This window comes from Ostrinia nubilalis, chromosome 3 (assembly GCF_963855985.1).
Source record: "Ostrinia nubilalis chromosome 3, ilOstNubi1.1, whole genome shotgun sequence".
Classification (NCBI taxonomy): Eukaryota; Metazoa; Arthropoda; class Insecta; order Lepidoptera; family Crambidae; genus Ostrinia; species Ostrinia nubilalis.
This window is the reverse complement of record NC_087090.1, coordinates 4,516,724-4,532,073: the sequence shown is the minus strand read 5'-3', so window position 1 is coordinate 4,532,073 and position 15,350 is coordinate 4,516,724. Positions and strand designations below refer to the sequence as shown.

At 39.1% G+C, this 15,350-nt stretch overlaps 1 protein-coding gene across 1 annotated transcript in view; it reads left to right on the top strand.

Moving 5' to 3' along the window:
- Positions 1 to 15,350, top strand: part of LOC135087646 (dynein axonemal heavy chain 7) — a 43,415-nt gene that overhangs the window by 3,226 nt on the left and 24,839 nt on the right. The window contains exons 13-29 of the mRNA XM_063982391.1: positions 67 to 182; positions 270 to 429; positions 512 to 648; positions 734 to 964; positions 1,060 to 1,225; positions 1,316 to 1,461; positions 1,544 to 1,669; positions 1,762 to 1,884; positions 1,966 to 2,126; positions 2,217 to 2,388; positions 2,574 to 2,756; positions 2,846 to 2,977; positions 3,056 to 3,173; positions 3,248 to 3,348; positions 3,436 to 3,633; positions 4,472 to 4,595; positions 12,916 to 13,091. Coding sequence (XP_063838461.1) covers positions 67 to 182; positions 270 to 429; positions 512 to 648; positions 734 to 964; positions 1,060 to 1,225; positions 1,316 to 1,461; positions 1,544 to 1,669; positions 1,762 to 1,884; positions 1,966 to 2,126; positions 2,217 to 2,388; positions 2,574 to 2,756; positions 2,846 to 2,977; positions 3,056 to 3,173; positions 3,248 to 3,348; positions 3,436 to 3,633; positions 4,472 to 4,595; positions 12,916 to 13,091 — 2,570 coding nt within the window. The remainder of the gene's footprint in view (positions 1 to 66; positions 183 to 269; positions 430 to 511; positions 649 to 733; positions 965 to 1,059; positions 1,226 to 1,315; positions 1,462 to 1,543; positions 1,670 to 1,761; positions 1,885 to 1,965; positions 2,127 to 2,216; positions 2,389 to 2,573; positions 2,757 to 2,845; positions 2,978 to 3,055; positions 3,174 to 3,247; positions 3,349 to 3,435; positions 3,634 to 4,471; positions 4,596 to 12,915; positions 13,092 to 15,350) is intronic.

Genomic DNA, 15,350 nt, shown 5'->3' with positions numbered 1-15,350 from the left:
TCTAGTACCTACATAGAAGTAGCTCCAAGTAGTACTTATAAAACTATTTCTTTTATTTTTTATTAGGTGCTTTGGTAGTACTTGATGTCCACGCAAGAGACGTGCTTATGTTGTTGATAGAGTGCGGCGTGCAGCAGGATAATGACTTCAACTGGCTTTCTCAAATTCGATACTATTGGGAGGTTAGTCTTTCATATTATTATTTTCCTAACTATTGTCTTTCATAAATAGGTTAAATGCTACCATAGTTAACCAATATCTTGTAACAGGAACAAGAGGAAGACCAAACCATGCAATGTGCGACCCGCATGATTAACTCTCAATTGATGTACGGGTACGAGTACCTGGGTAATGCAGGACGCCTGGTGGTAACGCCGCTAACTGATAGGTGCTTCAGGACCCTCTTTGGTGCCTTGCATCTGAATTTAGGTAACATTAAAATACTAATTTCGAGAATTTCATCTAACTATAGATTTAAGGGAAAAGTTTTCCTCATTATCATGGTTTGTAGGTGGCGCCCCTGAGGGTCCCGCTGGCACTGGTAAGACTGAAACTACGAAAGATTTGGCGAAGGCAGTGGCTAAGCAGTGCGTGGTGTTCAACTGCTCTGACGGGCTTGATTACATTGCCCTAGGAAAGTTCTTCAAGGTAAGTACCCATAGTATTGTTTTGATGGATAGGAAATCAAGATTAATTTAATATTTATTGGTTTATGATATTTATTTAACTTTAGGGTCTAGCGTCTTGTGGTGCCTGGTCCTGCTTCGACGAGTTCAACAGAATCGACTTGGAAGTGTTGTCCGTGGTGGCCCAACAGATCTTGTCCATCCAGCGCGGTATCAACTCTGGTGCCACTGAGCTGCTCTTTGAAGGAACCTTACTACAGCTGGACAAGTCTTGTGCGGTCTTCATCACAATGAATCCTGGTTATGCAGGACGATCTGAATTACCCGACAATCTAAAGGTATCCAGGTGTAATTGTTACAAAAACCATATCCAGATTTCTTTAATGAATTTTTCTTAATGGAGCTCCGGATTTACATTACTATTTGGTTGCAGGCGTTGTTCCGTTCCGTGGCCATGATGGTGCCAGACTACGTCCTTATTTCTGAGATCGAATTGTACGCATTTGGATACCTGAACGCGAAACCGCTTGCAGTGAAGATTGTGGCCACCTACAGGCTTTGTTCAGAACAACTGTCTTCGCAGAGTCACTACGATTACGGTATTTACGAGACTTTGACTTGAAATATATTTAAAAAAAATAATAATTGTGCTTTACTAATTCATAAAATGTTGCTTGGATATTCTCTAGGTATGCGAGCTGTAAAGTCGGTGTTGAGAGCAGCAGGTGCTCTTAAGTTACGCTACCCTGATGAAGTTGAAGATGTTATTCTGTTGCGTTCTATCAAAGACGTTAACTTGCCCAAGTTCCTTGAACATGACGTGCCTTTGTTTATGGTAAGTATAAAGAAATAGGTAGGTACTTCTGAAGTTCAGTGTTTCTCTATAGAGGCTCATATAAAATCTTGATCCTTCACAGGGTATCATTGGCGACTTGTTCCCTGGCCTTCCATTGCCATTGGCTGGACTCCCACATTTAGTGTCTTGTCTCAAAGAGGTTTGTGTGCCTCTGAACTTACAAGCCAACGAATTCTTTATTGAAAAGGTAGGTGAATTTCCTCTGCATGATTGTTTAACATAAAGTTAGCCATCCTTGTGTTGTTGTTTCTTCTTTATTTATACAGTTGTTCTCCAAAGGTGCTGCAATTGTACGAGATGATCCTCGTAAGACATGGGCTTATGTTAGTCGGATTCCCGTTTTCTGGAAAGACAAAGTGCTATCACGCACTTGGTGCTGCACTAGGAGCAGTGCACGATAAGGTACATAACATGAAGCTAGAGTAGGTAGTTTTATTGCTTTTGTAAATGTGTGTGTATTTAAAATTTTTACCGTAAATTCAGAAACTTATGGACGAAAATCATGTGGAGTGGACGGTAATAAACCCGAAATCCATCACTATGGGTCAGTTGTACGGGCAGTTTGACCCCGTCTCCCACGAGTGGTCTGATGGCATCCTCGCCGTCAGCTACAGGGCATTCGCTGTCTCTACTAATGACAACAGGTAAGTACCTTTGTCTTATTAATTTGACAGAGTTAATATGAATCATGCATTTTTGTATGTCTCATGCATGAATCCCATTTATTTTAATAGGAAATGGCTTGTATTTGATGGGCCAGTAGATGCCATCTGGATCGAGAACCTTAATACTGTACTGGATGACAACAAGAAACTGTGTCTAATGAGTGGTGAGATCATTCAGCTGGCTCCTACAACTAATTTGGTCTTCGAACCCATGGATCTTGAAGCAGCGTCGCCAGCTACGGTAACATATTACACTTTACCATTCAGTTAATAATAACAATCAAAGTATTGGCTTGACTATAAATTACATTTATGTATTGCAGACCTACACTATTATTTCTTTCTTGAAAATGTAACCTTACCGTTTGAAGTAAACTTACAGGCACTTCGTTGTCTGCTAGTTCCTTGATCAATGAAATATTGCAGGTATCTCGATGTGGTATGATTTACATGGAGCCTAAAGGTCTTGGGTGGAAGTGTCTGTTAGAATCGTGGCTAAACACTCTACCGCCAACACTCCACAGTGTCAATCGCAACCTTATTAGGACTCTGTTCAATCGATTCATGTCACCTCTACTATGGCTAGTGGAATATTCAGGAAAAACAAAGGTACTCGCATAAATAATTTCGGTATGGTAGGCTATGTAACATTACTTATTTATCTCAATATAAATTGTATTTATTATAAAATGTTTCAGCAAATGTACGTAACATCACGCAGTAACTTGGTGGTAGCTTGCATGCGGCTTTACGATACATTCATGGATGATTTTTACGATGAGAAATACGTAGAGCAAATTTCCGACTTGGATATCAGAGCCCAACTAGAGGTTAGCATACTCATCATATTTGTTATTTATTCTAAATGTTACGTTCTTATATCTTTGCGAGTCCGATTTGCCTTACAGGGTGTATTTTTCTTCTCTTGCATTTGGTCAATTGGAGCGACTCTAGAAGCAGACAGCAGGCCGAAATTTGACATGATGTTCAGAGGACTGCTGGAGAAAGAATTTCCAGAGAAGGTTAGTCCTCTTAGATTCAAGTTTTTTTCTTGTGGCTAAACTACTTGTCTAACAATATTTTATATTTTTAGGTCATAGAAGTTCTAGGTTATCCAAGAGAAATAGGAAAACCAGAGAAACAGTATATCTTTTCTATTCCTAAAGAAGGAATGGTTTACGATTATCGATTCATCAAAGAGGTATACGATATGCATAGTGCATACCTATAAAATTATTTTTATTTGTTGAAACATATTATCCATTCTATTAACCACTATACATTCTAGGGTAAAGGTAAATGGAAACCATGGTACGACGATGTGGTATCAGCTCCGCCCATCAGTAGAGATACCCCGCCCAATCAGATATTGGTGACGACTCTAGACAGCGTAAGATACCTTGCGCTTTTTAAGTTGCTGGTCACCCATCACAAGGCTGTCATGATGGTTGGCCCTACTGGCACGGGAAAATCCTCGTACATTATTGTGAGCTGCCTTTTATTATAATTATTATACTGTACTTCCTTATGTTTTAATTTAATTTTATGTTCATAAACCTATAAACATCATTGTTTGCAGTTACCTACTCATATAATAATATATCGTACTTATACAGGGTGATTTTGTAATCAGTTTAAATTTCTTTTCAATAAGCTCTGTAGAACAATTTTGCAATACAACTTACCTTAATTATTTTTAATCGAAGTATTTTTCACGAAAAAAAAAATTAAAAATCTAATTCGCCCATATCTTAATTTTAAAGGTTAAGGCTTATTTTCGCGTACCATTATGTCTATTGGCCACAGAAATAGAGCGCTATAAGGAACTGCACATCGAACGTCTAACTCATCACCCCAATCCACTCGCCTATGGATTACTGGAGAATGACAACAACGTGGTTAGAAGGCTAAAAAGAAACCACCTAATTTAAGAGACAGCTTTGGCATAGGCCAGCTGCTCTTTAACAATAAAAAGACACTCAACTATATTTATTCTCAAATATAATATAGCCACACCCTGTATATATATCAATAATAAAACTGATTATAGTCTGGCAGTGGCGACTGATAGCAGAAATCATCAACACAAAAAAATTACTATTAAGCTTTGTAGTTAACGTACTTTGTGTGTAGGTACGTATTTTTCTATGAACGAAGCAAATTATCCACGTGTGCCAATTTTTAAACAGCGCGATAAAAATAATTAAATATGAGAAAAAAAGATCTTTTACGTAAATCAATTTATGTTACTGATAAGTCGATCCTAAAAATTTGGATATTGATAACAAAGTTACCCTGTATAAGTGATGTTCGTAATATTTTAGGATTACTTAGTCAAGAGAGTAGATACCAAAGTGTACAAGGCTTTGATCATGGCGTTCTCAGCTCAAACAAACTGTAACCAAACCCAAGACATCATCATGGGAAAACTTGACAAAAGACGAAAAGGTAATCTGCATTTCTATAATCCTACTTATCTTACTTCCTACTAATCCTACTATCCTACTAATATTATAATCTTACTAATATTATAAATACGAAAGTTTGGATGTCTGGATGTCATGATGTCTGGATGTTTGTTACCTTTTCACGCAAAAACTACTGAACGGATTTTGTAGAAACTTTACAGTATTATTGTTTATAACCCTGATTAACATATATTGGATATAATTTATGACGATGTGTGACCAACTAAAGGACAATGACCAAAAGTGGTCCAAATGTCCACCACTAATGAGACCTATATTGGCTTATAGTCCATTAAATAGAGATTAACTTTCAGTATGGGACGAAAAAAAAATAAGCTTTCAGTAAAAAGTTATGACCGTATGAAAAATTGTAGTAGTTTACGCGCTAATCTCAGGAACTACTGGTCCGATTTGAAAAATTATTTTTCTTATGGATAGCCCATTTATCAATAATGGTTTTAGGTTATATAACATCACCCTACAACCAATAGGGGCGGAGCAGCGACCACCCGACCATAATTCCAATATTGTTGTCTTTCTTCTGAGCTTATTTTTTTTTCTTTTAGCGAGAATCTAACACGGCACACTAAGCGCGAATCCAAAATGTGCGATGGATAGAATGATATCAAGAACATTTTTCGGATAAAAGGGTAAAAAACATGACTTTTCATTCAGTCATAACTTTTTACTGACAGCATATTTTTGATTGCAGTTTGGTTATAATGAATCAGTATTTAGTAGACTATTTTACTACATAGGTCTCGTTAGTGGTGGACATTTGGACCACACTCCATACATTTTTGGTCATTGTCCTTTCAATAAATAAATAAGACGTGGGTAAAAAGCGCCATCTATCGTCATTGGTTAAAATCTACAGCGCTGGACAAAAAAATTTGACGTTCGTAAATTATTGATGCAGGGCCGTGAAACGCAATCTATCAACATCATAGTAATTAAACGAGGTCCACGCGTACGAAGTCGCGGGCGGCCGCTAGTATTATAAATGCGAAAGTTTGGATGTCTGGATGTTTGTTACTCTTTCACGCAAAAACTACTGAACGGATTTTGATGAAACTTTACAGTATTATCGTTTATAACCCAGAATAACATATCTATATATCTATATACATATATAAAAATGAAACCCGTTTTCCGTTGTCACGACATAACATGAAAACGGCTTGACCGATTTGGCTGATTTTTTTTTGTAGTTTTCTAATACTCTGTACAAGGTTTTTACGGAAAAAAATATAAGGTGTTATTTTTTATACTGATCATACTTTACCAACGCATCTAATAAAATCATACAAATACAACCCAAGTGTTTTTAAAAAAAAATTCAGGCTAGTTTTCGAGTAAAACGACAAAGAATGTTTCGAAAAAAATAAAAAATAAATCATCCTTTGAGCGCGCAGAGTATTCGTTTACGCACTATCGTAGTAGCCGGCCGAGGGCAACGACCGCTGCCACGTGCCGCGCCGCGTGAGTCGGCCATATTGATATGCCAGCCAGTCGCTCCGCGCCCACAGCCCGCGCCGAGTCGCCGATCGGCATGCGGGAGCGCCACAACATAAACAATCGTCCCAGTCAGTCCAATGTTGTGCCCAAACGTATTGCAGTGTGTGTGTGCGAGTTATTACAATGCCGCGCTTGATAAATAACAAAACGCAGGTGAAATTATGTTTCGGGCACACTAACTGGCCGACGAGAAACATTAACGAGTCGAAAACCTTCACACCTTGCTTGTTTGGAGCCGCGCAGCGCTTCAGGGAGCGCAGCCGTATCCTGACTTGACGAGATCCCGTGCGCTTCGAGGACGAAGTTCTGGATTTCAATTTCAATCACCGGCACAGTACTGGCGGTACCCAGATGCGAGCGCCGCAGACGGCGGCTTTTGCGTAAAAATACGGAATGCCTTATCAAGGAGTTGTTGCCAGAGGGCCACGACCGGGACCGAGTTCTATCGATGGTTATTGCGAAGTCTACCTAGGTACATACCTACAGTGTGATTTGGACAGATGAGTGCTTGTTTACGCGAAAGGGACTTTTTCCGTAAAAAAGTTAGTGCGCGAATTGTGAATACAACATCCGACGTGGTGTCTAGTGAACAGCAAGCAAGTGTGCAGCCCGGAAGCATTATTTCAATTCGATCGTGGCTAGATTAGACAGTGCAAGACAGTGTTTACGTGAACATTCAACAAAGGCTTGACATTCAAAATGTATTGTGATTAGTGTAATAATAACCTAGGAACTTTAAATAACAACATTCAAAATAGGTAAATGTGTGAATAAGTAAAATCAATGAATCTAAAGTGTGATGGCAAATCATAATTTAGGAATTAAAACCAGGAAAATTGATCAGTGAGTTTTATTTACAACACATAATCATATTCAATATTAGGGTGCATTTCCACTGACGCGAAGCGAAGTAGTGATAGGTATGTACCTACCTATCAATTTTTTATTACGTCTCTAAATAAATTGCGTAGGCATTACGAAACCGTAGATATTGAATTCCAATTTCTATCCTTTTCTAAATTTCTAGTTTAACGCGGATGATTCGCCTCGGTTCGTTGGAAAAGTCCCCCGCTATTACACTAATGAAAATACCTACACTTATTTACCTACCTATGTGGCTAGATTTTATTTCTCCCAGCGCGTAGTACCTACCTATTAACATGACGTAACATCGTACATACTCACGAGTGATAATTTTTGGTAATGTAGGTTTAGTGTAATCTAACCTTTATGTGTGTGAACGTTGAATGAACGCGCGCGCCCATTGTTCGTACTCGTATGAATGAAATGAGTAAAGAAAGAGAGAGAGGCAGTGAGTGAAGACAGGATGGTTGTAAAAATAATATCTTTTTTTTGTTAGGAAAAGTAAAAACAAAAACTAGCCTGAATTTTTTTTTAAAAACACTTGGGTTGTATTTGTATGATTTTATTAGATGCGTTGGTAAAGTATGATCAGTATAAAAAATAACACCTTATACACCGTGTTACTTTGCATTCTTGCCATATTCACAGAGATAAAAGTAGGGAACAATACCTATTATTTAAGATAAACAAGAGACTACCATAAAGAAAGTACACTAAGATTTTAGTAAATTTGGTTTTTCAGTACAAATTGGAATAAACCAATTTTGTCTCGCACGTTCTACAGGTGCAAGTGGAATAAACCTAATGGGCGTGGCCTAGTTCTTATTAATCTGTTGTTTTATGGCTCTGGGTACCAGCCTTTTGACCCAGTCATAATAATTATTTAAAATAGGTAATCTTCAGTTGATTTCAGATTTTCCTTTCTACTTTACGGGCTTAGGACCGTCAAAAATACGTAATAATTATTAGGGTTTTAATTAATTTATAACATTGTTCCCTATTTTTACAAATTAATAAATCAAGTATAAAATGAAATCACCTTATTCACAATTAATTATTTATTTATAAGTTCCTACTTACAAAGTTTACGTACTGCGAAGCAAGTGTTCAAAGTATCCCCCATTCTGATGAAGGCACAGTATAGCACGGCGAAGCGTAGGTTTTTCGCTTTAGTTTTTGCAACACATAAACGTTTTGTCTCACAGTTTCACTAAAATAATCCTTTCATGTAACGAACGCGTTTACACTGTTTATCTCTTCTGCGCATACCAGTCGTTTCAAGTCACTCTAAAAATCCATTGGTGTCAGGTCCGAGGATCGTGGTGGCCAAGCTACTGGACCCCCTCGTCCAATCCACTGTTCACCAAACGTATTATTCGCGCACTTGACGTCCTTATTGTGGGGGAGCACCATCCTGCTGGTAGTAGAGCATTTGGTGTAACGCTAAGGGTACTCATCAAGCATTTCGTCTAAGACGTCTTGCAGACATTCCAAGCACCATTTTGATTAAATTATTCGTTGTTTGAATACACTTCAGTCATTTTTGTATTATTTATAACTTGAATTGTGATTGATGGATTTCTCAGTTTTTTACAAGTGTCAAAACGTCAAAAAGACATTTTAAAGACAATAGATTGCAATAGATATTTAAAAATACAATAAAAAGTAAAAAAGTCTCCATCGCCATCGCCAACAAGTGATGTGCATGCGTAACGATAATCCCACCAAAAACATTCTGTAAAAAACTAGCCAAGTCTCGATGGAGCTGCTTGTATACCTAACTCTAAAAAGTAATGAAATCTAGACAAAGTCGTGCCAAGTCTATGGTTCTTTACTGCGATTTCTTTATTATTATAGTTAATGTTGTGTGACTTGGCCGTTTAAGGGTACAAAACCAGGTGCTCCATGACACCATTGCACCAATCTGTTGCCAGAACCGCTACCCATTGACGATGGAATATTGCCACTTGGAAAACGTTGATTTAATAACTAGTCAATTGTAGGCTTAATAAAGCTGCGTATTTCAATAATACCTATGCATGACTATTGATTATCTTAATAAAGGTTGTTCAACGGCCAAGTCACACAACATTAACTATAATAATAAAGAAATCGCAGTAAAGAACCATAGACTTGGCACGACTTTGTCTAGATTTCATTACTTTTTAGAGTTAGGTATACAAGCAGCTCCATCGAGACTTGGCTAGTTTTTTACAGAATGTTTTTGGTGGGATTTCACTTCTTTTTGTAGAATGTGGCATAATTATTTACGTCCTTTAATATTATCGACATTTTTTTTACGATATTAAACATAGCGACCTTTAAAATGGACAACGAATCAGAATTGTTTTAACAATAACTTAACCTTAGCGAACCTCACGATTATAACAAACGAAATCAAGCAAATTCAAATGGGGAATTATAAAACGAGCGACTAAAAAAAAACTTTGCGACTGACCAAATTACTAAAAAAGTTCACTGACCGCCCGGCGCGGGGACGATGACGTCATTATATTCGATCCGAACGCTGCCGGCGTACTGCGTGGATAGAAAATATTTTTTTCTAGCCAAACTATCAGTTTTAGAGAAAAACTTGTAATGACATTTATTCATCAGAATAAAGTAAGCTATCGATAAGTAATTTTTAAAAATAGAAATTGTGAAAAATAACGCAAAAAATCCATACGCTCATACGATTCAATGGAACGCAGAGACGTGATTGGGGTCTCCGCGGTGGTATATTTGGTGATTTATTCAAATAAAGTGTTCATAAGTGTTGTTAGAGTCATATCTTCTTCTAAGTAAAATATAAAAATGTATAAGTATTTATTTATTTACTTCTATTAATAAGGTATAGCTGAGGCAGATACACTCTGCCTAGGCTACAAGACATTGTTATGAAGATCATTTCGATGTACACGCAATACCTCCCTGTTATTTAGTTTTTCTGAGTTAAACCTACGTACCTACCTATCTATTCGCCGTTCCCATGGGCGGGCCAGCTGCTGCAGGAAAGGACAGCTGCTCCCTCCTGGAAATCTATTTAATCTTAGCCTAGAAGCTGGGTATGACTCCCCCGCCCCCATCCTCTGCCCAGGTCATAAGCTGGGCATGACTTCCCCCTCGGCCAGAAGTTGGGTATGATTTACCCCCCCCCCCCCCCAGGCCCGAAACTGGGTATGACTTGATCCCTCCCCCTCCCCCCAGGCCAGAAGCTGGGTAAAGCTTGCCCCTCCCCCCAGGCCATAAGCATAAGCTGGATATGACTCCCCTTCGGCCAGAAGCTGGGTATGACACCCCCCCATGCCAGAAACTGGGCATGACTTGACCCCCCCCCCCCCCCCCCACAGGCCAGAAGCCGGGTAAGGCTAGCCCCTCCCCCAGCCCATAAGCATAAGCTGGGTATGACTCCCCCTCGGCCAGAAACTGGGTATTACATACCCCCCCCCCCCCCCAGGCCAGAAACTGGGTATCCAGTCCATGAGCATAAGCTAGGTATGACTCCCCCTCGGCCAGAAGCTGGGTATATGACTTACCCCCCCCCCCCCCCCCCCCAGGCCAGAAACTGGGTATGACTTGCCTCTCCCCCCCTCCCACCAAGGCTAGAAGCTGGGTAAGGCTTGCCCCTCCCCCCAGGCTATAAGCTGGGTATGACTTATCCCCCCCCAGGCCAGAAACTGGGTATTAGCATCATATTATGTATTATTATGTTCAATACAAACAATCATTAAGTTACACTCACCCCAACCGCGTCTCCGCATTGCATCGAATCCTATGAAAATGTGGTTTTTGGACATAGCGATACTTATTTTTAACAATTTTTATTTTTAAAAATTACTGGTCGATAGGTTACTTTATTTTGATGAATAAATGTTATTAAAAGTTTTTTTCTAAAACTGATAGTTTAGCTGGAAAAAAATATTTTCCATCCCAATAGTACGCCGGCTGCGCTCGATTCGGATATAGTGACGTCACGCGGCCCTGCGTACGTTGACTTTTAGCGGCAAAAACGGCCTATGTTTATTACTTAATATCTTCGTAAGTAATGGTCCGATTTGGATAATTCAAAAAGATATATCTTTCTTATGTCTTAAAGATTAACGTAGATACTAGTTTTATTGAATTTTCTACAACAGTACTGATCCTCATTGAGGTTTTACTGAACGAACTACAAAAAAGTTAATTCTAAGCAAAGTTTTGTGAGCTGCTTTATTAATGATTATTGGTTACTGATATTATATTTGAGGTCTCATGTTTTTTATTTTGATACGCTTTATTAATGAAAACTACAGATTGTTACAGCGCGCGAATTCGAATGGGGGCGGGGTGACGGTCCCGAATTTTTAACAAAATATGTATGCAAACACGTTTTGGGTCTAGCAATTCAGCTCAAACTAACAACACCGCCACTGGAAGCAAAACTGATACCTACTTATTGGACAAAAAAGAAAACGAGGCCGGCCCGCTAAGTCCAAGCCAGCACTTATCATACAGTGACGATGAGTAGGTAGAGCTCCTCAATCCTCATAGGTACCAATCAATGAACCTTATTAATAAGATTACTTTTTTTGGGTTGACAGAAGCGACTAATTTTATTTTGTTTTTTTTTTGTTGATTCGATTTAAGAAAATACAAATTTATTTCATTTTTCGTAATACATTGTTTCATTTGATTACCTACCCTTAAATTTTAATGATTTTTTTTTTCGCTACTAGAATAGTGTTCCGTCAAATATTTATTTCATAAGATCATTTTTTATTTAAATGTGGGCTCATAATACGCTGCTCATAATAGTATTTTTAGAGTAGTTTTTGCATTCGAAACACTTCATTAAAGTTAAAAATACCGCTCAGTATAAAAAAAGCATTTGCCAAATATTGAAAAAAATGCAGGACCTAACGTTGACACTCAGTCAAATATTAGGTCGCTCAAATATTATGAAGCTTCTCATTTTGTATTTTAAGGAACTCAATTTGTTTTTGTAAGTTGCTGTTCTTTTGATTTTTCGTCACTCGCACTCAGTCGCTCACTTAGTAATTCTTTAGCCCACATTAATTATTTTTGACACTTACAACATAAATTTACAGTCGCTCGTTTAAATACTACCCAATTCAAATTACACAACATTCAACTTAATCGACGGGGGGGTCTAGAAAGGAAAAAAAATCTGGACACCGCGGTGCAGAAAATCGACGCTCAAAGTGCTAGCGCCATCTAGCGGTGAGCGGTACAGGCGAACACCACGGTGCCGGTGTGGCGCTAGTAGTATTGATTATGAATGTGGTGTTACTCCAGATCTTCGATTTTCCTAGTTTTTATAGTTTTCCCTTTATGTGGCCATTAAACCCTAACTCTGTACCAAATTTCAGCTCTCTGAGTTTATGGGAAGTACTAGTTCTATTTTGATGATCATCAGTGAGTGAGTGTCATAAATGCGAAACTTTGCTTTCGCTTAACTTCGGAACTAAATGACCTACAGACTTGAAATTTTGGATTTTAAGTATGTGATTATAGCTTACTAGATGACGAAAATTTCTGCGTTCTGGTCTTATCCAGAGGTTCTCAAATAGGGGCCTGAAAATGCGGCGAAATGGTTCCAGTAAAGGATGGTACGGCAGTGTTTGCTTCGCGCTCGACTTGGCGGGGGCACTGCCGTGCCCCCAGATTAGTGGTGTGTTTAACAGATTGTCGATAAAATAAAATACTCAAGATTAAAAAAAATTTTTTTCGGGCATTATTTTTTTACGGATTTGTGTTCAGTATCAGTAATATAGTAACCTCTGTAAATATGGCAAGAATGCAAAGTAACACCCTGTATAAAGAAAATCTCTACGCTAAGACGGTACGAAGTTCGCCGGGTCAGCTAGTAAACAATAAACATAAATACTGGACTGCAAAATTTAATTAAACTTTTTAAGGTGTATTCGGGCCACCGATTGGATGCTACAGCGTGGTTTTTGTTGATGATGTAAGCATGCCACAAGCAGAGACGTATGGTGCTCAGCCACCAATAGAAGTGCTGAGGCAAGGAATCGATCTTGGACTGTGGTATGATAGGAAGATTAACGTCGCTATGCATCTAATTGATGTGCAGGTATTATTTTTTTCATTACCATGTGTTGCGACCGCACACAGCACAGCTGGCACAGCCTTGTGATCGTCAGAATGGCGGGTGTATGATCACAGAAATTAATAAAATAAATATGATTAATAGCGGCCGCCCGCGACTTCGTACGCGTGGATCAGATTTTTTCATACAAATGATTTTTCCCGCTTACTCCAGTTCCCGTGGGAAATTTGCAATATCCTGTTGTAACTAAGCTTTAAGTTTACTAAGGTACCTGCATGCTAAATTTCAAGCGTCTAACTTAAGCGGTTTAGATATTTCATACAAAAGGATTTTCCCGCTAATTCCCGTTCCGTGGGAATTTCGAGAATTCCTTTCTTAGTGCACCTCTACGGTACCTAAGCTACCTTGGTGTACCTTTAGTTATTTATTTTGTACTTCCATAAGACGGGAACAATTACGATTGCAAAATGAGCCGCCAACCTGATATCAGGTTGGCGGGTGTATGCTGAAATTGGACGAAGCAGGTAAGTTAGGGTTTTCTAATATTTATCATTATTTAGTACCTACCTGAGATGTGCTTCACAAATATATTAAGACGAACCAAATGTGATGAATAATTAACGAGAAAATCGATACGAAAAATTTGATGTCCACCATTTTTTTGATGGCCATCATTTTTTATAAGAAGTTAGAAAGTTGATTTATTATTATTATTGGTTTTTGGGCCTTCATTTGCGCCAGCTCGACCAGGTTTGATCTATTGTGGCAGCCCTTGTCTTTAGAGTTCACTGCTTAGTCCCGTTGAGTCTATAAATTTCCAGATTCTTTGGAGCGTGATATCTGCTATCTCATCCGGGTGCATGATGTGTCACCCGAGATGGATACTTCTTTTGCTCATAAGCGGGCCGCATGAGCAAAGAACATGCATGGCCGTTTCTTCTTCTGTATGGCAGAATCTCCACAGAGTTTCCTCGGTCATGTTCATGTTTGATTTGTGTTTGTTTAGTTTGCAGTGGCCGGTTAGTATTCTAGTCACTGCACAGGCTTTGTATCTTTTGAACTTTAGCAGTTCCTTAGTTACTTTGTTGCTATATCCCTGAATGAGTGCTTTTGAGTGTTTTTGTCCCGATGTAGACTTCCACCGATCAATAGCCTCTTGTTTGCAGAAGGCGGTTAGTAGCGTGGTGGCTCGTTGTTTGGTGATGCCACAGAACGGTTCTACGCCGATTTGAGGGTTATCGGCTCCATCTCTGGCGAGTTCATCTGCTACTTCGTTTCCTTCTATATTCGAATGTCCTGGTACCCATGTAAGCGTTACTTTGTTGGTATTTCCCAGTGCATTCAGTGTCTCGGTGCATGTTTGCACCAATTTTGACGTGTATTCGAAGGATTTTAAGGCCAGCAGTGCTGCTTGGCTGTCTGAGTTGATGTAGATGTGTTGATCCCGGAGCCTCCTTTCCAAGTTTATCTCTGCACATTTGTTTATGGCAAAGACTTCGGCTTGGAAGATTGAGGCTTCAGTCCCCATGTTTAGGCTAACTTTGAGCTTAGGCCTCTCTCTCCGTAGATCCCGCAACCTACATCATTTTCCTTTTTGGATCCATCCGTGTACCAGACGTGACTACCTTCCTTAAATGACATTTGGCCTTCTAGCCATTTGTCTCTAGGAGGTATGTTTACGGAATATAGTTTGGTAAAGTTACATTCCGTATGCATGTCGTCACTAGGCATGCACAGAAGTTTGTTTTTAAGTACTGATTCCTTGAGTCTTATCAGATTTTGAGAAGCCCATCTGATTTTCGTGCGGGTACAGATTCTATATGTGCTCTGCTTGGCTTCTTTTTGCACATGCATGTGCAGTGGTATAAGATCCAGCAGAGCATTTAATGCAGCTCCTGGTGTCGTTGATAGTGCTCCGGTTGCTGTGATGCAGGCTAGCCGTTGTAGGCTGCTCAGTTTCTGTATTGTTGTCATTTGGTTGACCTTGCTGCACCAGACGGCAGAGGCATAGGTTATTATCGGTCTCACGACCGCTGTGTACAGCCATAGGGCGATTGCGGGTTTTAGTCTCCATCTTGACCCTGCCATTCGACAACAACTCCACAGAGCCATTTTGGCTTTTTGAATGATGTTGTTTAGGTGCGAATTCCAAGTAAGCTTTTGGTCAAAAGTTACCCCTAGATACTTGGTTTCGCTTGGGAAAGGAAGAGTTTTTCTGTTTAACTGCAGATTTACCTGTTTTTCCAGTTTTCTCTTCCTTGTGAATGATATTATCTCTGTTTT